Source organism: Drosophila elegans, unplaced genomic scaffold, assembly GCF_018152505.1.
Source record: "Drosophila elegans isolate 14027-0461.03 unplaced genomic scaffold, ASM1815250v1 contig_814, whole genome shotgun sequence".
Lineage (NCBI taxonomy): Eukaryota > Metazoa > Arthropoda > Insecta > Diptera > Drosophilidae > Drosophila > Drosophila elegans.
The window spans coordinates 3,467,289-3,488,030 of NW_024546167.1; the positions used below are offsets into that span (position 1 = coordinate 3,467,289).

Genomic DNA, 20,742 nt, shown 5'->3' on the forward strand with positions numbered 1-20,742 from the left:
ACAGTGGGCAAACGGATCCAGATTATGTGAAAAATTTGGTGGGCCTTGAAATTTTATTACAACTTGTAAATATGCGGGAAAAATTGAAAATAATTTTACAACTTTTCGCAGGTTAGACGAATTTCAAAATAATTAAAATAAGGATACTAATTATGGAAGATTTTGGACCCTACAGAAGTTATGCCAAAATTTATTCTACTTAGCTATAAATATGCTTTTCTTGAACAGCTAGAAATCTGGAAAATTATTTTAAAGTTTACTTTTGGCTTGGGCTTTCAACTTTGTTGCGAATTCTTAATTTCTTATAGAAGTCCAAACATTTTTTATTATATATTAATATATTTATTTACTTATATTGTACTTTTAATTCAGATTCCAGACGGAAGAAGTGGTTAGTATTTTGTCCAATAAATATATTTTATTTACCATTGTGAAGTGGTGGAATTGGTGACGGTTTCTAATTTATGAAATTAGCTTGACGCAAAGGATTTGATGTTGTAAGTCGAAAAAAGTTGTATGCGTTTACTATAAAAAAATAAGTTGGTTTATTGGTATTTAAAGTGAACACCTGTTGTGAAAAAAATAATCATAAAAACGAAAAATTATTTTCTTTAGAAAAAATTAGGCTGGCAGCAAAAAATATAAATTTTATCGAGCTGTGTTGAGTAATAAGAGATCGGAAATTTATACTTGGTTTATTTTCATGAGCTGACCAATTAAAAGCTTTATTATTATTTCTTACTCAAATCAGTCGCCGTAACTTACTTATTGCTTGTATTATTATTTGTATTATTTTAGCTTTACTTTCTAACCTTTGAAAAATTAAAATTCACCATTTGGATACAACATGATCGTATCGAACCAAGACGTCAAATGTTCATTTGCTTGTTACCTGTTTGAACTTTAGTTGCAACTGCAACATGCATGCTTGCAACATATTTGAAAAGTACTTTATTGGCATTTCAATAGGATATAAGACATTTATTTTAATAACTTAAAAAATAGTAATCTAATGTTTTTCTGACAAACTCTTTTGAAGTTAATAGGATTGGATAGGATTTCGTTGAAAATAGCTAATTCATAAATGGATAATTGAATTTCGCGGGATTGCTTTGTTGGCGCTAGAATTGTTATATCAATTTACTGATGTGCATGCAAAACCACAGGGACCATTTGACACACTTTCCCCTCACAAATTGTATATATCCACTCCCACACCCATATTTACTCATATCAAATCGTCTATGTCCCTGGACTAAGCATATGCTTCAAGCAATTTTATATTTTAAATCAAGGTTTTGACTCTTGCTACCACAACCCTATAATATCCGTTGTGCTAAATAAACGCACAAAAGCGTTCAAAATAAGATATGTACACGTCCACTTGCAGGTTTGCAAAACAATGAGTTTGCCTTTTCTGATTGACACATTTAAAAAGAATAAAATGTCATTACCGCTGGTGCAATCTTTCAATGTGAGAGAAAAAAGACATCAAGTGAAATTAATAACGAGCTTTTATACTCGGTAGATGGTATTACAGGAATTATTTATTATTATTGTTAACCAGGCAAATATATCAGTGACAAATTACCTTGTCAAAAGTTAAAAAAAAAAAACACATTACAGTGATAATGTGATTGCTAAAAATGGTCAACACTAAAAAAGTTTGAAAAAAATATATTGAGAAATTTATAAAAACCTCTCCCTGCAGTTTAGATTTAAAAGTTTTTTTAATTTTAAAATAATTATAATAGGAAAAGGGTGTTTTTTTAAATTCAAAAGTGTGTGCCAAGTGTGAAACTAATTGGGTTAGAAGTTTACAAATAAAAGATCTAAAATTCTTAACTTTACCCATTTATTCTCCGATCGATTTGAAATTTAGAAAACATATTCTTCAACTGTTATTTATTTACTAAAATAATAGGGTTTTGAATATGAATATATATCCAAGAAAATGTTTCCTATATAAAAAGTAGGCAACAACTTTAACATAAAAACATTGAAAATTAAATTTTTATTAACTAAAATATTAAGTAAAGATAATATTTCTAGCAAATACAAAGTTTTTCTAATAGTCAATGACAATGACATTAATTTTTCGAATTTAACCAATTAGCCGAGGCCGCAGCTTTTCATTTTTACTGCCAAAACTGAAAGCATTATGTTGATAAAATTTGGGCTGAGGCCTCTGGAATTGCGTGTTTGACTGCGTGACTTTTTTTTCGTAGCTCACCCACTTTCTCACGAGCTATAGCCATAGGCTATAGCCATCCAGACGACATAGGTACAGGTATAGGAATAGGTTTAGGTATTGTATGGCATAGTATGGAGGTCTCCTTGAAACGCGGTTGGTCACGAAAGCGAACAACAAAGAAAAGGCTTGCCCGTCATTTAAGGCAACATTTAATGGCCACTGGCTATAAGGCTATAAGGCTATAAGGCTCATCCTGAATAAACAGGGGATGGTGTGGTGGGTGCGTGTGTATGGGAGCTGAAGTTGACGTTCGTTTGTGAAAACGAAGAAAGTGATTAAATCAGCACGATATTTTGTAGGTGTGCGCGAGCTTACCCATTTAATTTCTCCCCAGCACTGGTGTGTGTGCGAGTGTGTGTGTGTGTGCCAGGACATGTAGGTGTGCACACCCACATTGGGCTACTGTTCTAAATTGACTTTTCGCCTGGACAAAACTAAAAATGACGACATCGCGTTTTTTTGTTTCGTAGAAAAGCTTTGCCTCTAAACATGCCCATCAAAACCGCGTGTTTATAAACAACACAGATCTAATGCATATATATATATATATATATATATACAAGGAATACAAGGTATACAGAAAGGTGTGTTGTGCCTCATATTACGTTCCCACATGCATGTTCGCACATATGTATGCAGTTGCCAAATATACGAACACGTTAATGTAATTAAGCCTTAAGGCCGGCAAAGGCTGGATTAAAAGTAACGCTGGTCATATATTATTCGCGATATGGCTAAGCAGTTACGAATCAACTTCTTTATGACTGTAACTTATCGAGATTTTTTCAATTAGTCTTTTTTTTTGGGTTTCCAACTATTTTCTACGTTCCTAAATTTAATTTACCTTACAAACTAGCTAGTGAATCAAATTTATGGAAAAAGTTGTAAGTTCCATAAAACTTTTTAAGGGGTTAGGGAGCTAAAAAAATGTTTATTGAAAAAAAAGCAATGAATACCATTTAGGTTAGCAGGAAATATATATTTTAATTCTAACTTTTTTTCACCTTTTTCATTGAAGAGTAAATTGATTTGAATTTCCTTTTTATACAAATTAGAGACAACATTAGGGTGATAACAAGGACCACACCTAGACCGAGGATGTCCAGGAGGTAAAACTGATACCAGGGAAGCTCAACGCCAGCAGCCACCAAATGCGGAGCCCCACGGTGCTCGATCACATAGTTTATCCAGTACATCGCCGTATCCATTGCGTTGAGGGGTCGATCACGGAATAGCCTTGAAACCTCCTTCGTTTTATTTCGATACTTGGGATTCTCGATCAGCTCAAGCAGTGATTCTCTCAGCTCAACTGCAGTAAGTGTTTGGTAATCCAAACCTAATGCATATCCCGCCTTCTTGCCCTGATTGATGTTTAAATGCTGATCGCAGTACACTGGCAACCCCAAAATGGGTACTGCATTGTACACTGCCTCCTGGGTGCCAAAAAGTCCTCCATGAGCGATGAAGACTTTCACATTCGGATGCGAAAGAATGTCCTGTTGAGGTAACCATTTTTGCACCATGACATTGCTCGGCATATTTGGTAGAGTTTCGTCCTCGAACTTCCAAAGGATGCGCTGCTTAAGGCTGCCAAAGACGTCCAGGAATATCTTTAGCTTTTGGTGTGGCATATCTGCACTGCGCACTTGGGAACCTAGAAATGGATAGTGTGTCTTCTTCCTCACAAGTTAGACTAGATCATTTAACGAAACTCACCCAGACTGAAGTAAATAACTCCATGCTCAGACTCATCCAGAAATTTTTGCAGGTGCTCGGGTAGTGCCTTTGGTGGCTCAATGTGCAGTCCTCCCACGAGAATCATGTTGTAGGAAACTGGTCTAGCCGATGCCAACGGCATGTAGGTGTTTAATAGAATGACCGAGATATTACGCTCAAGTTCTTTGATGGTAGGAACTCTGTCGAGTAACTTGGCGAAGTGCTTCTTCAGGATGGCATTCTGTTTTGGGTAATAGGAGAACTCCCTGTAGAGATCTTCGAAGCCACTGATGGCCACATTTCCAATGCGATCCCATAGCGACATGCGATCTGTATAGGGCATGAAACCATGTGGAACATAGGACCACGGAGAGACTATGCCAGCCAGCTGGCTGTAGTAGTTGGTAAATCCAAAGGTCGACACGGTTACGATCGGAATCTGGAACAGGTGTCCCAGAATGAGGGCACCTTCGTTGTAAAATTGACCGGCCAGGAGAAGATCGTACTGCTCAACCTTTTCATTAGCATTGAATAGGTCATGAACTTCAGGCTGCTCAAACACAAAGTCCGTGTTACTTATTCCCATTACATGGAGCATCTGGAGGTAAGTATAGCTCGACACTTTCGTCATCTCTATAACGCTGTTGGTATTGGCTAGCTTCTTAACTAAGGTAAGGGATTAAGGTAAAAAACACAGTAATAAGATTAATAATTTTATAGCTTCGCCCACTCTCCGGCCAAAAATCATATTGTGGAATCACTATTTCCTTGTAGTTCGATCCCAGATTTTCCTTTGATAAGGAGTACGGAGTGATGAAGGTGACTTCGTGTCCTTGCCTCACCAGTTTCCGGATGATAGGGTTGATCATCATAAAGTGGCTCCTCGTAGGAAAGAAGTAGGCTGCCAAGATGCGGGAGCCAGCTCCCAGATCTACAAGCTGAAGTGCCAAAAGACCTAGGAGTGAGATGTGTCGAAAACTTTGCCATTGCTGCGTAAAAATAAGCAAAATGCGTTATAAATGACGTTTGAGAAATATATTTCTGGCTACGCATTGATATCTAGATGGCGCCGCATCATTTTTTTTTTACTGCGCCAATAGTGTTAGGGGTGGCGCCATATGTTGGATGTATATTTTTTTAACTAACAAAGATTACTATTACTATTTTAATAAGAGTTTTTTACACTTTATTTGACTTTGCCCATATCTGTTTTACTGAGATTGGTGTTAATATAATTATAGTCACCTAACCATTATGATTCCGCCTGTTCTTGAACAGAAACTACCAAAAACCGACTTGGTCGACGACTTTTAAGCGACTGCGTGGGGGGTCTGATAAGTGGACCGATTTCGCTTTTATAGTAAGTATATAGAACCAATCATAAACGCAACCTTCCTTATCAAAAGTGATTAAAAAAATATTAAACTCCAAGCGACTTATGCTGTTTACTGAACTTCTTAATCAGGCAGGGCCAAAGATTGTATAGATTACATATCTCATACACCCCGAAAAATTAGGGTCTGTTTAGGCATTCAACTCAACTACATTCACAGAGAGGAAAAAATTGGTGTTTACTATTATTTTCCTAAATAAGTTTGTTTCTAAAAATATAATTGTAAAGATAATTGGTATTTAAATTATTATTTTAAATATTGAACGGTGTCATTTTTACATAGCATTTTTTTTAACAGAGATTTAGAGGGTTTTTAATTTTATAAAGGTTAACTGTTAAAATCATATAAATAGATTTCAAAAATAATGAAATGTTTTTACATCTAAGTTTACATTTTTATTATATATTATTATTACTGTCATGCGGAGCTCAGTTTGTAAAATGTCAAAGTATAAGGTCAATCCATATATATTTAATATTTAATTTTATATAAAATATTAATATATATAAAAGCTTAATTATAGGCTTCAAAAATAAAGAAATAGTCCCTGTTATTTTGATTCTCTCATGCGGAAGTCAATTTGTAGAAGTTTGATGTATAAGTTCAGTGCGAGTACCCCTATTGTGACTCCAAAACTCAGTTCCATGTTCACGAGTCACTGGTTCGTGTTTATCGATAGGCAATGTTTTGGTCTTGTTTGTTATGTGGCATAAAAACATACTTTTCATGCGGATTTTAAGACAATTCAAAAGCATTCTACGATTGGCAAGTGTTGCACTATATAAGTTAATGGATAGTTAAATTGTGCAAGTAAAAGAGCGACTTAGAGTGTTGTGTTAGTTGTGATTGGTGTTACAGTGGGCGCACGTGTTGATTAACTTGTTGTTGTTACACTTTTAGCGGTGCATGGACATACTAAATCGGCAGCGAATCAACCACTGTAAACAATTCTCGTGGCTGTCGAAAATGCAAAGCCCCAAATGCGTGCGAAACGCGCAGACCCAACATGGAGATGTCTCATCGGTGGACGTGGAGAATATATTTTTGCACCGGTCCATGCTGTCCACACATCCGATACTAGGAGCCAATCAAGATCAGTCTCCCCAATGTGTTTGGTTTCCAGATGACACAGCCACTGATCAAACAGAAAGCACAGATTCTCCCGTAAGTAGTAATTTTTACAATAAAATATTTATATTTACCCTAAAACAATATTTTTAAAAATTGGTCGTACAAACTACAAAATAATTGCATACCTTTTACTCGAAAAAAATGTTAAAGTCAATATACATAAGTCCCGACAGGTAATAAGAATTGGAGATAACGAATAAAATAGGTACAAGATCAGGTTTAAGGCGTAAAATACGCTTAAAAAAAATTAATTCCCCCCGTTTATTTATTATTCTTAAAAAATGTTATTATATTATTATTAAGAAATATTAATTATTTATTAATTTATTTATGAAATTTGATAAAATAGTATAATATAACATAATAATATAATAGAATTGATACTTTGGTTTGCTCCCAGATTAGAAAAATGAAATTTGATATGTTGTCCGTCGTAATATTTAATAAAATCTAGTGCTAAATATCTGATTTGTGTATGTTTATGGATCTCTAGCTGTAACCTCTTATAGAGGTATGGCCCCAATACAACTAAGATGTTTTAAAATTTAAATCATACATCCGCTTTTCATTCAAAAGTGTAAACTTGAGATTGTAAGGATCTTAAGAACCTTTACAATGTAATTTTTAATATAATTTTGTATAAAAAATATTAAAAGAAAATTGTTTAATGTTGCTTAAACTGAAAGTAAGAGTGATGTTATTTTTATTGTTAAATTGAAAAATAGACTTCCACGTTTATAATAGTAAAATATAAAAAAAAAATATTTGACGTTATATCAATTTTTATTGAACAAATTATAATTGTTTCGGTCCCTAGTAGAAACATTGAATTGTATTTACATATTTGCATACCGTGGTTTCGCCTCCATTATTAATTCCCATTTGTTTTCCCATTTTATCGTGGTCGTGCTCTGTCAGCAAGGAAATCGCGCCAGCGACCAACTCTCTAGCTTTAGCTTTGACCGATTCGCAGCTAGTAAAAGGGCATATTTATCTTGGGGGAATCGAATACCCAAAACAATTTGGACGGTCTGTTCGCAAATGTGTGGATTCCTGTCCTTACTTATGCAGTATTATTGGTGTCGGGGGAAATTTCAATGCAGCAGCTTCAATAGCGCACTTAAAACTTAATTAAAAAGCTAATCAGGGAGTTGCAAATGCAATTTGCTGCATTAACTTGAGCAATTAATTAAAGATGAATTAGTGGTCAATTTGGTGTGTAATTGCTGTCTGTATTTATTGTTTTACTTATTGAACTTTGTAAAAACAAAGTAAAAATCTTAATTTTATGAATTTTTCGTGGGTGTTTAAAAGAAGTCTATGAAAATCTTAGGTTTTTATGAAAAGCAAGTCAAACATGTTTGCCCACAACAAGACTTTTTGTTGTTTGGTGCCAAAAGTGGTGGGCTTTGACTGCAGTTAGTCTATGGATAATGTATAGAATTTCTGTGACTTGTGGTTTTGCTTGTCTGACCTGGAAATTACATTAATTAGGAAAATGAAACTTTTATTTTGATGTTGTAACAGTAGTATAAACATTCCATCACACACAGTCGCGTGCAACAATAGGTTTATTTGAGTTTATTTTTCTATTATCTTAAAAGTTTCGAAAGTCATAAAAATGGATATAAAACATGTGGCAAAGGAAAAAGGAGCTGGGCACCTGGAGATTTCAACTTCTTTTACGAGACTTTGAGGCACAAATGCCCCAATAAACGAGACTGCTGCAGTGGCCAACGTTCGAGTCAACGTTCTGCCTGCATAGAAATTTAAAGCCACCCTTAGGCGTCGGTTACATTCTTAAAAATTTAGGGCTCTGCTAAGATGTGCAACAAAAACCAGATTTTAGACAAAACCCTTAATGGCCCACAAAAACCGAGTACACAAGTTTCAGGCTCTTTGTTTGTTGGCTCTACCTCGTCGTACGTGACAGTGGCAAATGGCTCTAAATATGCCGGCGATTATTTAGCTTCAGTTTGAGGCTTAAAGCAGGCATATTTTTTATTTTTATTTCTCCTCTTATTTATATACAATCAATAAACTATGTTAAGGGGTCTATGGATTTACATAGTGTACACAATATATTAAAGACCACGAAATGGGGTGGGTTGGGTTGAGATACAATTGTTTGCCCAGGCAAGGAGTTAAGTTATGTGTGGGACCAACTGGACGGACTCGTTTCACTTACCTTCCGTATATTTCACCACGGATTTGTCATAATTAGTTCCATGCCGACGACACGGCCTTTTTGGGAGCCTCTGCGGGCTTCTGGTTTCTAGTTTCTAGTGTCCCGCCATCGCAGTGGTTGCCTAACGAGCTACTTTTGTCAAGTTGGTCTGCATTCGCAGATACACAGCTAGCTGGTCGTGATGTTTCCGCAATTATTAGTGTCAGTGCCTTCTGCTTTCAGGCGGTTATCTAAGTGTGGTCCTCATTGTTTCCGCGATGCGCCTTTTGGGCCAGTCGTTTTCATAATTCTTACAATACCACGTAAACACACATTACAACAGCAGCCGTGCAAAAAGGATACTAGAGCCGCTAAAAGGAAATCCCTCTAAGATGTGGTCTAGTGCATTCCTTTTTTTTCATTCGACTGACTGGCTTCTGCCATTAAAGTGAAGAATTAAGAAAAAAGAATAGTCGGTTGGTTTTAGGTAAGTGGTTTGTGGATAGGGCAAACTATTTATTTATTGCACAACATTTTTCTTATATTGTCAATCACATCATTCTCTGCCAATTTCCAAATCTCTATAGATAGAAATTTGGCTAAGTTCATATATTAATCTCACTAAACCTTTAGAAGGTGTTGCTGGTTTGAAAAGTCATTTCACTTCACTTCTATGTCAAGATAAATTTCTATTATTTATCATTTCAGACCTCACCCTTAAGTTTACTATGTTCTTATGTTGTCTTAAATATATATTTGTACGCTTATATGCACCATAGTGTTTTTATAGACAAAAACGTAAGCAAGGTTTTATATTAATTTTTGCCAATTGAATACCAGGCTCAATAAATTATTGGACAACAAGAATAGAAAATAAATTAAGCATTTATAAATCCTTTTTTACTGCCTTTATAAGATTTTGATCACATAAACTAACCTACCTGTTTTATTTGGAAACTCTGTCTATGTTTGCCAACTAACTATCACCTTTTTGGTGGTAGACCAATAACTAACGGAAGCCAATTTTGCACTTTTTGGTTACTCTTTTCTTTTGCAACAAGGAAAAATACACAGACTGAGTGGAAATTATGCTAAGGCAGCAGAAAGAAAAGAAGAAATTGTTTGCAAACAAACGCCGGAAACAAGGCTTGTATGTGTTTTGCTCTGATAAGAGTTTTCTCTATGAGATGGCTTAAGCACTTAATGCTTTCATATTTTTTGCATCGTGACATGATGGTCTTAGAAACATATGCACATGTTAGTAGAATCGAAGTGGTATTTGAAATTAGTTATTGGTAAGCAACCGTTCGGCATTTATTCTCTTAATTCAATTAAATTAATATGTATGTTTTACAAATTTTAGTGTGATATTAATTTTTGTGTAAACTGCATACTTAGTAAACGTTTGCCAATTTTTTTTCTCAGATTTTATTATCGAAAGACGAACTCGAGCTTATAAATTTGCCAGAAAAACGAAAGGCTGACACTTTAGATGTCGAAAGTAATGTAAAAAAAGCAAAGTTGGATGCCAATGGGCTTAAAACCAAGAGACCCGGTTTCAGTGACGAGAGATACGATGAGACTTCGTATTACTTTGAAAATGGTAAGCCAACTTTATCAAACAATTACAATTATAATTTACCAACAATGCTTGTTGTGTTATATCGCCTAGGACTTAGAAAGGTGTATCCCTATTTTTTCACATTCACGACGTTCGCCAAAGGTCGTTGGGTTGACGACAAAATTCTAGACGTATTCGTCCGTGAATTCCGTGCCGCTCCGCCCGAGGAATATGAGCGGAGTCTGGAGGCCGGAAAGTTGACGGTCAATTACGAAAAGGTTCCCAAGGACTATAAAATCAAGCACAACGATCTGCTGGCCAATGTCGTCCATAGGTATGTACTCGTAGGAACCTTTCATTTAAATATGCACACATTTGCATTATAGACACGAAGTCCCTGTTACTTCACAGCCCATCAAGGTAGTATACATGGACAAGGACATTGTGGTTGTAAACAAGCCGGCGTCCATACCAGTAGGTATTCCACATTTAACTAAAGTGACAAAAATAACACTAACTTATTGAATTTATGTATATTATAGGTACACCCCTGTGGACGGTATAGGCATAATACTGTGGTTTTCATCCTGGCCAAGGAGCACAATCTGAAGAATCTGCGAACCATCCACAGGTTGGATCGGTTGACATCTGGTCTGCTTATGTTCGGTCGCACTGCCGAAAAAGCCCGAGAATTGGAGCTGCAAATTCGAACTAGACAAGTGCACAAGGAGTATGTGTGCCGGGTGGAGGGACGCTTTCCAGAGTAAGTTAAACTATAATGCATGCTTTTCTTTTCTTTAATTTAATTTTTTTTATTAACTCTATATTGTACTTTTCAGTGGTATCGTTGAGTGCGATGAGAAAATCGACGTGGTGAGCTACAAAATCGGTGTTTGTAAGGTTTCGCCGAAGGGCAAGGAATGTAAAACCACGTTTCAACGAATTGGTGAAATAGGTGATGATAGCATTGTTCTATGCAAACCACTCACAGGACGAATGCACCAAATCAGGGTGCATTTACAATTTTTGGGTAAGAGTCATAGGCATTCTTAAAGGCAGTCTTTTGCAGTCGTACATATTTTAACAGGTTATCCCATATCAAATGATCCTTTGTACAATCACGAAGTTTTTGGTCCTCTAAAAGGACGCGGAGGAGACATCGGAGGAATAAGCGAAGAACAGTTGATCAATAACCTAATTAGCATTCACAATGCCGAAAATTGGTTAGGACTTGAAGGAGAACAGGTCGCGGAAGTCAAAGGCGAAGTAAAAAGTACTTTAGAAGTGGAAGTACCAGCCGTGATTAAAGCTACGCCTGAGATCTTACCACCAACAAATGGATCAATAAGTGAAGTAAGTGTAATATAAGTTTTAAATATTGTTACAATATTTATAATCTACTTAACAGGTTGCCACGCAAACTTGTTATGAAGAACCGGACAGGTCCTTTGATTCTAAAAAGGCAACTTCAGATCCGCATTGTTCTGAGTGTAAAATCAACTACAGAGACCCTGGCCCAAAAGACCTGATAATGTACTTGCATGCTTGGAAATACAAGGTCAGTTACAACTCCTCCAGTTTATTAATGTTCCATTAAGTTAAACATTAAAAATCTTTTACAGGGGGTCGATTGGGAGTACGAAACAGAACTGCCCGACTGGGCCTGTCAATCAACTATTAACTATGATCAGTTGTGAATCGATACATTATTTCCCTTTTTTAACAAATAAAGAACTTTCATTTCATTAAGATTCCAGTCTAAATTGGAAATTATAATTCTAATTTTGTATGGTACTTCAAATTACTATCTTTGACTTATTTGTCAAAATTAATGTGTTTTAACAATGTTTGTACTTTGTTGCCTTTTGCTTACTTTACCATTAACTCTTCAAAATAATCAGTTTCAAAATAACTCAGTCTTAAATATTAATCCAAAACAGCTTTATCTTTATTTGGAACATAAGGATGTGCTTGTCGAGTATTATCTATCTTTGTGCAATACGTGTCCCAGGATGGCAAATATTTTGGATTATTTAATGCGAGAACTTGACTTCACGTCACTGCCTACCATTGTTTCGATTGATTGCAGAAAATATTCAAAACATTGCCTGAAAAACCAAATTAAGCAATATCCGGAATGGATTCTAATTGACAAAAATGGACTAATCAAATCTCTTCATAACTCAAAAAGTCTAAATGACTCGTTACGCAAATATAGCATTTCAAAAAGCAATTTAGCATTTGGAAATCAAATGTCGAATGGTGCGTTTAAGCAAACTAAAAACGTCGAAGGTTGCATACCTGGAAAAGTTTTAAAACTTAACTCAAATAACTTTTACTCCCATATAAACAAAGGAACCTTCTTTGTTAAATTATATTCACCAAGCTGTATTTCGTGTATCGTCTTATTTGCAATTTGGAAGGAGTTCGCTTTGCAATTAGTAAATGAAACCAAAGTTTGCATTGCCGAATATGATTGTACGACTGGCATGGAAATTTGCAGGAATTTGGAAATCACTCGTGTTCCTTCCTTAATTTGGTTTAAAAATGGAGAAAGTGTTGAAAAATACAAAGGAAACCGAGACAGCAAAGGGCTACGAAATTTTATTTCCAAAAGGATTGCGTCCAAAAACTCTCAATCTTCTGCTCGTCAAATAAAATTTGGGAACATGAGCCTAAAAATGTTGTTAATTAAAATAAGTATACATGTGTTTATTTATTTAAATTGACTTTCAAAGGCTAAATATATTAAAGATGTAATTATTTGGTTTTTCAATAAAATTCATTTAGCTTAATCTAAAACATGAGATAAGGAACTTAAAGTAAAGTAAAAACTTTTTGTGGGTTGTATACGTAATTAAACATATTTTATAAAAATAACAAACTAAGTTTTTAATAATATTTTTAAAAATGTAACACTTTTTGTCAATCAAGTTAGGATTTTACGCACATGAATAGCTCGCTTTTTGAAATCCTTCAATTTTTTCGAGATTCCCGAAAAAAACCTATCGATATATCGATTTCTTGGGCAGTCCGCCGAGATGAGGCTGTGTCATCTCTATTGGACATCTGGCGCAAATTAATACAAAGCCTAAAAATATTGCCTGGAAATAATGTTACAAGATTTGTTACTGGCTTGTATGAGCGACATTCGCAATGGCCAAGGCTTACAGGCTTTCACGGTAAGAAAAAATCAGTCGGAGGATAATTCCCTAGCTTTACACGCAGTTTTCCTAGGACATCACATCCATTGAGCATTTTGTACATCAATGCGAGCGCCAGGTTTTTACGGATTTTTTAAAAATCATCCAAGTCTACCATGAAGTAGTTGATTTTACACAGTCATTGGGAGTACAGTCCGATGCACATGGCCAAATTCCAGGTATGATTGCAAGCATTACATTGTTTTGCATATTAAAGTTATAGCAGCTTTTGTCTTAGATTTTACCCATGGCTTCTACTTGCTGAACTTTGCCAAGGGAATCGACAGTGTTATTGAGGATTACCACGCCGAGGTCACTCGCCTGCAGAAGTATTGCTCGGAAAGCAAGCGCAGTTCGCTCTCATATGTGTACGATGGCCTGCTGGTCAGGATGCCCGTGCTGATCTTCCTCAGGGACCTCATCATGGACACCCAAGTGCGAAAGCTGCGCGGATGCTCCGTGCTCCACAATCTGCACCAGCAGTCCGAGCATGGAGATACCCAGTTGGCACGAGTAATCAGGAAGTATGCTGTAAAAACATAAATCATCTTGATCACTGATCCCAATTCACCCCATTTGTGCAGAGTTATCAAACCTGTCAAGTATCCATTCTTCGCGAGTCTGGCACACTGGCTTTCGTACGGGGTGATCGACGATGTCCACTCGGAATTCTTCATTAAGTTCACCCCAACCGATTCTGTCGATGGTAGCTCATGCAGCAAATCAGCCAATAGCTCTGTAATGGTAAGAAAAAATTATAATTTCCAATATTGTTATTACATATATTACGTTGTCAGAGCGTCGACAGAAATCCAGAGGATTATATATGGCAGTACGACATCAATCTGAACCAGCTGCCAGGATTCCTGTCCATCATTGTCGCTGAAAAGGTCCTGTTTGTGGGTCAAACAGTGCTGGTTTTCAAAATGGGTCGAAATGTAAAGGCAAAAAACAAAAGAGACCAATTGGCAGCCAAGCTGGCCGAAATTTCGCACGATGAAATCTATGAGCTGTGGAACGGCAGAGAGAACGAGTTCTTCGCAATGGTCCAAGACCTTGGCAAAGATGAAACAATCGATGTCTTCCGCGTGGAAAACGTTATAAACGACATCAAGAAATTCGTTAGCAGGCGACTATCAGAAATAGCTGTAAACGAAGTCGATATTGAACGCCAAATGGGGTTAATCAAGGACTTTTATTTGCTTGGCCGGGGAGAGTTCTATATGGAATTCTGTTGCCAAATGATCGGAACCATGGACTCGTACTTCGAAGAACGTTTTAAAAACATCACTAGATCATTTGAGGTAATATCTTATATATATGTCTTATTGAATTCAACATTTAAGTTCTTTAATTAATCGCAGATTGCCGCCACCGTCATGGGAATTTCGGATGATTTGGAAAACTTTTCGCTGACTTGCCAAAGAAGCATTAGTGAGCCAGATGAAAGTTGCGACTTCCACATTTTGCAATGTCTCAATCTAAAGTACACTTATGAATGGCCTTTGAATCTGTTGTTTTCCCCAAAAGCAATTGAGCGATATAATAGGATATTTCGATTTTTACTTATCATTCGAACCTTTCAATACGATATACAAAGAGTCTGGGCCAAGCAGACTTTCCAGGCCAAAAGGATGCCTACGTCCTTGAATACTAAAATCATAAATCTTCGCAATCATCTAATGTTCTTTCTGAACAATATGCAGTACTACATTCAAGTGGATGTGCTGGAAAGTGAGTTTTCTCAACTTTGTTGTATGCAAATCCCTAAAACTTATAACTCACATTTTTTACAGGTCAATTTGGTATTCTTATAAGTGTGATTAAAAGCAAAGCAGAATTCGAAGAAATACAAAAAGCCCATTCGGTATTTCTTGCAAATGTTCTTTCACAGTGTTTCCTGCTCTCCGATGCGAAAGACGGCCAAGTAAATGTCACCGGATGCCAAACCCAAAACCCCATTTATGGAACTCTTCTTAAACTGTTCAGTATTTGTGAAAAGTTTGCGCACGTAACCCAATCAAAAAATCCACCAGATGACCTTATAGGTGAAATCGATTTACTTAATGAAAGGTAAGTCGTTGCCAAATATTTAAGATCAAGATAAATTAAAGATGTACCATTTAATTTAATAAGGCATTATTATGTCAATCAATATTTTAGTTCTTCAAGCTATATAAGTAATACTAATAAAACTTTGTTTTTTTTTTTTCTACAGATTTGGTGTTCAAATTGCGAGCCTTATTCAACTATTGGTTGACGTTAAAACAGCATCTTGTTTGGGTCCGCTTTCTCAGCTCCTATTGCGTTTGGATTTTAACCATTGGTTTAGTGCTAGCCATAACGTTTCCGCACCTATATAACAATTTCTCGACGATATGGCTTTACCTAAAGCTGTAGTCGTTTAATGTCTTCTATACGAAAGTCACTCCTGGAGAAATGATTATCAAAAATTGAGATATACATTAAAACATTAGTGTTCACTATTACCTTAAGGTTAAAAATGTTCGAACTTCGTTGGGCGTTAAGTGCCAGGATGACATTTCCTTATTGTTCTCGGGATTCCAGTATTCAGAGAGCTCAGAAATCTTATCCAGATTTAGAAGAGTGGCAATTTGAGAGATCCTAGTCATCTTGTCTCTCACCGACCATGACGTGGCTCCAGTTAGGTAACTGCCCAAGGCACGCACCTCCTGATCGAGGACCAGACCACCAAGCTATTGAAAGGAATATATATAATTAAGTAACATAGAATTAACAGGTTTAAAACGTACTCTGTTGAATGTAATTTTTTTAATAGCCCGTTCCAATTGAATTGTCACTTCGGTTGCTAAAATGCTGACTAGCGCATCGTAGTTGCGCGGACTCAACGAGCTCTTAAAGGAATTCAGAAGCCCGTCCAACTGGACTATAAAAAACTGAACAAACGTTTCACCTGCCTCATAGGCAGCCAGTTCCTCCTGTAAGGAAAAATGTCAATTAGTTTTTATACAACCATTATTGCTAAGTGATTTAACCTCATTTAAGTTGTGACTGTAATTTAAGAACTGGTTAATCCAGGGGCTGAGGCGTGGCTTTATAACACTGGATCTCAGCTGCTGCATTCCAAAATCAACAGTGGCTTTCAATGCATCCCGCACTGCTTTGAGTTCGGTGAGGCAGCTATCAAGCAATTGACGCTCCACCGGCGTTGTTTGTGGAAATGTGCCAGCGATTTCCTGCTCCATGGTCTGCCACAGTGTCTCAATATACTCAGTCGATATGTCGGCATTGTTCAACTGTACCAGGAAATTGGCTCGACCTCGATCTGCATCGCTGGAATGTAGTTTTCCCTGCTGCAGGGTCGTTTGAATGGCATTATATGCCTGGGCCAAGTCGATGTAGCCCGATGGATAGCCGCTTTTCAGCGGGGCCTTAAGGGCAGACACAAAGTCACCATCCAAGCAGGCGGCCACGTTGTTGATCACAGCACATGTTCCGTTTATCGACTGAGTTGTTAAGGCCCTTCTAATTGATTTGCGAAGGATGAAGAATATATCATCCACCATGGACGAACATTGCTGTCCAGATTCGTAGGAATCCAAACCGATGGCCTTGAGCACACTTTCCTCCATGAAGTATCTAAAACAAAGAAAGTGATTCAATAAAAGGTTTAACACAAATTGCTTTATATCTAACCTCTCCAGAAGCAAATAGGTGCTTAGAATTTCCTGCATTTGGCGACGCAAGTCAGAGTTCTTCATGATCTTTTCGTAGCGTTCCATTATGGCCATCTGCTCTTTCTCGGGCACACACGTTTCGACATGAACCTGCAATACGCAACGTAAGCTAAGGACATTATCGAATTAATTCCATATTACCTGCAAGCGACGCCGCATAAATCGGAAGTACAGCTCGACTCTGGCATGCATGACTGTTATTTCAGCTATAATCGCATCGATTTCCTTCGGGTTCAGTTTGTCCACCGATCCGCCCGATGGTTTCCGATAATGTCCCAGTGCCTGGATGCTGTTGCTGCTGACATTTCCGCCACCAGCCGACCGCTGAGTGGATTCATTCACTTGCTTGCTCCGATACTGGATCTGCCGGTTCTTGTTGAACTCCATCAGCAGATTCTTCACCTCGGCATCGCATTCGTGCTGCAGAATGGCCACCATATCGATCAAAGACGAAGATCTATAAGAAGTCATACGAATTCAGACATAATTGATTTGGTAGTATGTATGCAACCTACGCCTGGCCGTAAAATGCCTCGATTATGGGCTGATTGACCTCCACCACCCGGGCAAAGTTCTCCAGGATGGCAGTCAATCGATCTGCATAAGCCAGTTGGAGCCGCGATTCAGCCTTGGCAATGTCCTGGGCATTCCGCAGTTCCTTTTGCGCCTTGTTGGCCAGCTTCTGGCATATGTAGAGGGAAAACTTCTCGATCCCGGTGGAATGGCAACCGACCAGAGGGAAGATTTTGAAGAATCTCTCCACAGAGGCCAAGTCGTCGGCCTTGACCGCCTCGTCGAAGCGTTTGGCAATCAGGACGCGGGTCTTTTCGGTGGCCTCCTCCAGCGTCTTCACCGCATCGCTCACCGACGTGATGGAGCCCTGAACGTCGTCGGCGGTGCGTTGCAGGAGCTGCTGATCCATGGCCAGAAAGCGGGCAATGTGAGTGGCGCTCTTCTCGTAGTCCTCCTCGCCGATGGCCTTGACCACGCCCTGGCTGCACAGGTGCAGGTCGATGAGGTCGTGCACCCGCTGCTGGCACTCGGAGGCCCGGCATCTGGCCAAATCCAGCCGGCGCACCTTGGCACTCACGGACTCGGCCAACTGGGCCGTGTTCACAATCTGTGCGTTCAGCTTGTTGGCATCGCTGTCCACGGTGTGCAGCAGGGCCAGGGATCTGCCAATGCCACTCATCTTGGCCTCTATCTGGCACTGTTTGGCCAGCAGCGATTCCAGTTTCTCGTTGACTTTGGCCTTGAGTGGTGATAGAAAAACATGAATTCCAAACCAACCGGAAAGTTATAAACTGGGCACTAACCTCTTCTTCGGCAATCCGCTGCAGCGCCTCGTCCACCTGTCCATTTGTGCTGATGTCCAATGCGCTCAACTCGTCAAGAACACTCATCCTGCGTTCGTGTGTCCGGATCCGGGATCCCTTATACTTACAATTATACTTTTTTCAATGCAATTGCTGATACGTGGAAAGATTGTTTTGTATAAATAGGGATGGGCATTCCAGCAGTTCTTAGGCACGATTAATCGGAATGTGGTATATCGATACTTTGAATCTTCTGGCAACGCTGTTTCAAGTTTAAGCAATTATTGGGGGAACTTTTATTTGCTTTTTTAGTTTTTAATAAAATTGTTTTATGTAAACACTATTATTTGAAAGACAAGAAATTGATGTTAAAATCTTAACTACAATTTAGTTAGAAGAAGGACAAAGCTTTGTTGGCTTTTCACGCTCGATCGGCAAGCAGTTGAAACAGCTGACAGTTTGTTTACTTCATTTGTTTGTTTTCAACTCTTTGGCCGGTGTGATGGAGACAATCAATGAAGATATTTGGATAAACATTCTTCGGTTCCTGCCTTTGAGTGATCAGTTGTCACTGGCCCAAGTCACCGAAAGTATCCACTGCTACGTGAAGTATCACTGGAATCATCTTAAGTCGGTGACTGCGACCCGAGATGACCTTGAATTTCTGGATAGGAATGAGCAAATGATGCAGGAATGCCTGGGCGGCTGGTCAAGATCGGTTCAATGGCTCAAACTGAGCGGGTGCAGCAGGGATCTGCTCAGGAAGTGGACCTCCTACAGCTTTCCCCATCTGCGATCGCTGGACTGCCACATGGACTACAACCCCGAAGAGGACGACGAGGAGACCCTGCTTCTCACCGAGCTGTTTCCGCTCCTGACCAGCCTCACATTGAACAGCAGCACCACCGGCAGCCATTTGAGCCGCTGGAGGCAGCTGAAGGAGCTGAATCTCATCTGGTGTGAGTACCTGGACACGGACACCTTCGCCGAAATCTTCGGCAGCCTGAAGCTCGCCAAGCTGACGCTTCTCTACTACGGCTACAATGTGAACCTGGGCGAGAAGGTGGTGGACGTCACCCAGTGCTCCACGCTGGAGGAGCTGACCATCGACGATCACCACCTGCTGGGCGCCTTCCTGCCCCGACTAATGGATCTGCCGCACTTCCGTCGCCTGGCTTTTTACACACGCGACTACAGCGAGCATTTGCTGGGTTTGGTGGCCAGGCACCATCCACTCAAGGTGCGATCGCTGCTCTTCAACGACTCCTTCTGGAGCAGCGATCGCATAGAAAGGGATATTCTGCTCATGACCAATCTCCGCCGACTGGTTCTGCAGGATGACGACATTGATTCGCAGCAGCTGCACGCCATCTGCAAAAGGCTGCCGCATCTGGAGGAGCTGCACCTGTTGCAGATGCGCGAGCTGCCACCGCCTCCACCTTTGTGGAACCTTTTGGGTTCCTGTTCCGCGCTCAGGATCCTTAACCTGTCGTCCAGCAAGCTGGGCGGGCGGGCGCAGAAGCTCGATTTGTCGCAACTCCCCAACGATCTGCTCAATCGCAGAACTCCGCTGACTTTGCATCTCCACAACACTGGCTTCATACCTGAAAAAGTTATTCCTGCCATGAAGCATGGCAATTTAGAAGTCTCCTTCGAGCCCGTTCATTTGAATATTTGGAGTTCACGATTTGTGGAAATAGAATTCAATCCGGAATCGAAATTGTAAGTCTGTCCTTAAAAATGATCAAAGTTTAAAATCAAAACTAAATAATATATATTGTGTATGTATAGTAAAATATACATATAATATGTAGGTCTTAAAATAGCATTTAAAATCAAAGTAATAAGTTGTGTTTGTGTTTTGGCAAACGTTTAATAAAGCGAACATTTATTAAAACAAATCCAGAATTGACATGGTTATATTACTTCTCATTTATGACAAAAGCTACGCAAAGTTCCAACAACAAATATGATATGTGTAAAACATAAAATCGAATTTCACATAAAAATAATAAATTTAATCTAACTAACAGAACTACGATTGATAAGATTCAATCTTATTACATCTTACATAATTATTTAATATTTTGTGATAAGAAAATAACTACAAAACTAAGCTTTTATAAATGACCAATTGCTTAAAAAAGTTTCGGAATATAGCAAACTTATTTGCGCTGCAAGTGAGGGTAACCTCTTGAACTGGCCAAAAGTATTTCAAAAAACGCGCCATGCTTTTTAATTGGCGCCACAGTGTGGCCAGCTTACAATGAAAACAAAACGA

General features: G+C 38.5%; 5 protein-coding genes across 8 annotated transcripts; 3 read left to right on the plus strand and 2 right to left on the minus strand.

Moving 5' to 3' along the window:
- Positions 1-3,243: 3,243 nt before the first annotated feature.
- LOC108141660 (UDP-glycosyltransferase UGT5-like) lies at positions 3,244-5,270 on the minus strand. The gene is made up of 4 exons (XM_017265129.1): positions 5,221-5,270; positions 4,701-4,959; positions 3,971-4,636; positions 3,244-3,908 (listed from the first exon to the last, which is right to left on the minus strand). Exons 1-4 carry the CDS (start codon positions 5,221-5,223, stop codon positions 3,244-3,246), a joined length of 1,593 nt encoding a protein of 530 aa, XP_017120618.1. The 5' UTR covers positions 5,224-5,270.
- A 764-nt stretch (positions 5,271-6,034) lies between these two features.
- On the plus strand, positions 6,035-11,972 carry LOC108141661 (RNA pseudouridylate synthase domain-containing protein 2). 4 transcript variants are annotated; one of them, XM_017265131.2, is made up of 10 exons: positions 6,035-6,199; positions 6,265-6,528; positions 10,088-10,265; positions 10,335-10,557; positions 10,610-10,697; positions 10,766-10,986; positions 11,063-11,253; positions 11,311-11,576; positions 11,632-11,781; positions 11,846-11,972. In XM_017265131.2, exons 2-10 carry the CDS (start codon positions 6,271-6,273, stop codon positions 11,918-11,920), a joined length of 1,650 nt encoding a protein of 549 aa, XP_017120620.1. In that variant the 5' UTR covers positions 6,035-6,199; positions 6,265-6,270; the 3' UTR covers positions 11,921-11,972. The 4 variants fall into 4 exon arrangements, 3 of the variants coding, with proteins under 3 accessions (XP_017120620.1, XP_017120619.1, XP_017120621.1); XM_017265130.2 differs by having other exon boundaries at positions 6,035-6,129; XM_017265132.2 differs by lacking the exons at positions 6,035-6,199; positions 6,265-6,528; positions 10,088-10,265 and having other exon boundaries at positions 10,466-10,557; positions 10,635-10,697.
- Positions 11,973-13,320: 1,348 nt separating this feature from the next.
- On the plus strand, positions 13,321-15,921 carry LOC108142009 (gamma-tubulin complex component 4 homolog). Its single transcript, XM_017265676.2, has 8 exons — positions 13,321-13,405; positions 13,461-13,605; positions 13,665-13,950; positions 14,011-14,170; positions 14,224-14,730; positions 14,791-15,160; positions 15,223-15,499; positions 15,645-15,921. The coding sequence occupies exons 1-8, from the start codon at positions 13,337-13,339 to the stop codon at positions 15,787-15,789; spliced, it is 1,959 nt and encodes a 652-aa protein (XP_017121165.1). The 5' UTR covers positions 13,321-13,336; the 3' UTR covers positions 15,790-15,921.
- On the minus strand, positions 15,535-18,661 carry LOC108142008 (conserved oligomeric Golgi complex subunit 4). Its single transcript, XM_017265675.2, has 8 exons — positions 18,462-18,661; positions 17,661-18,397; positions 17,287-17,602; positions 17,105-17,235; positions 16,444-17,047; positions 16,201-16,386; positions 15,917-16,143; positions 15,535-15,857 (listed from the first exon to the last, which is right to left on the minus strand). The coding sequence occupies exons 1-8, from the start codon at positions 18,546-18,548 to the stop codon at positions 15,815-15,817; spliced, it is 2,331 nt and encodes a 776-aa protein (XP_017121164.1). The 5' UTR covers positions 18,549-18,661; the 3' UTR covers positions 15,535-15,814.
- Positions 18,662-18,757: 96 nt separating this feature from the next.
- Positions 18,758-20,358, plus strand: LOC108141681. Its single transcript, XM_017265158.2, has one exon. The coding sequence runs from the start codon at positions 18,964-18,966 to the stop codon at positions 20,185-20,187; it is 1,224 nt and encodes a 407-aa protein (XP_017120647.1). The 5' UTR covers positions 18,758-18,963; the 3' UTR covers positions 20,188-20,358.
- The last annotated feature ends 384 nt before the right edge of the window (positions 20,359-20,742 follow it).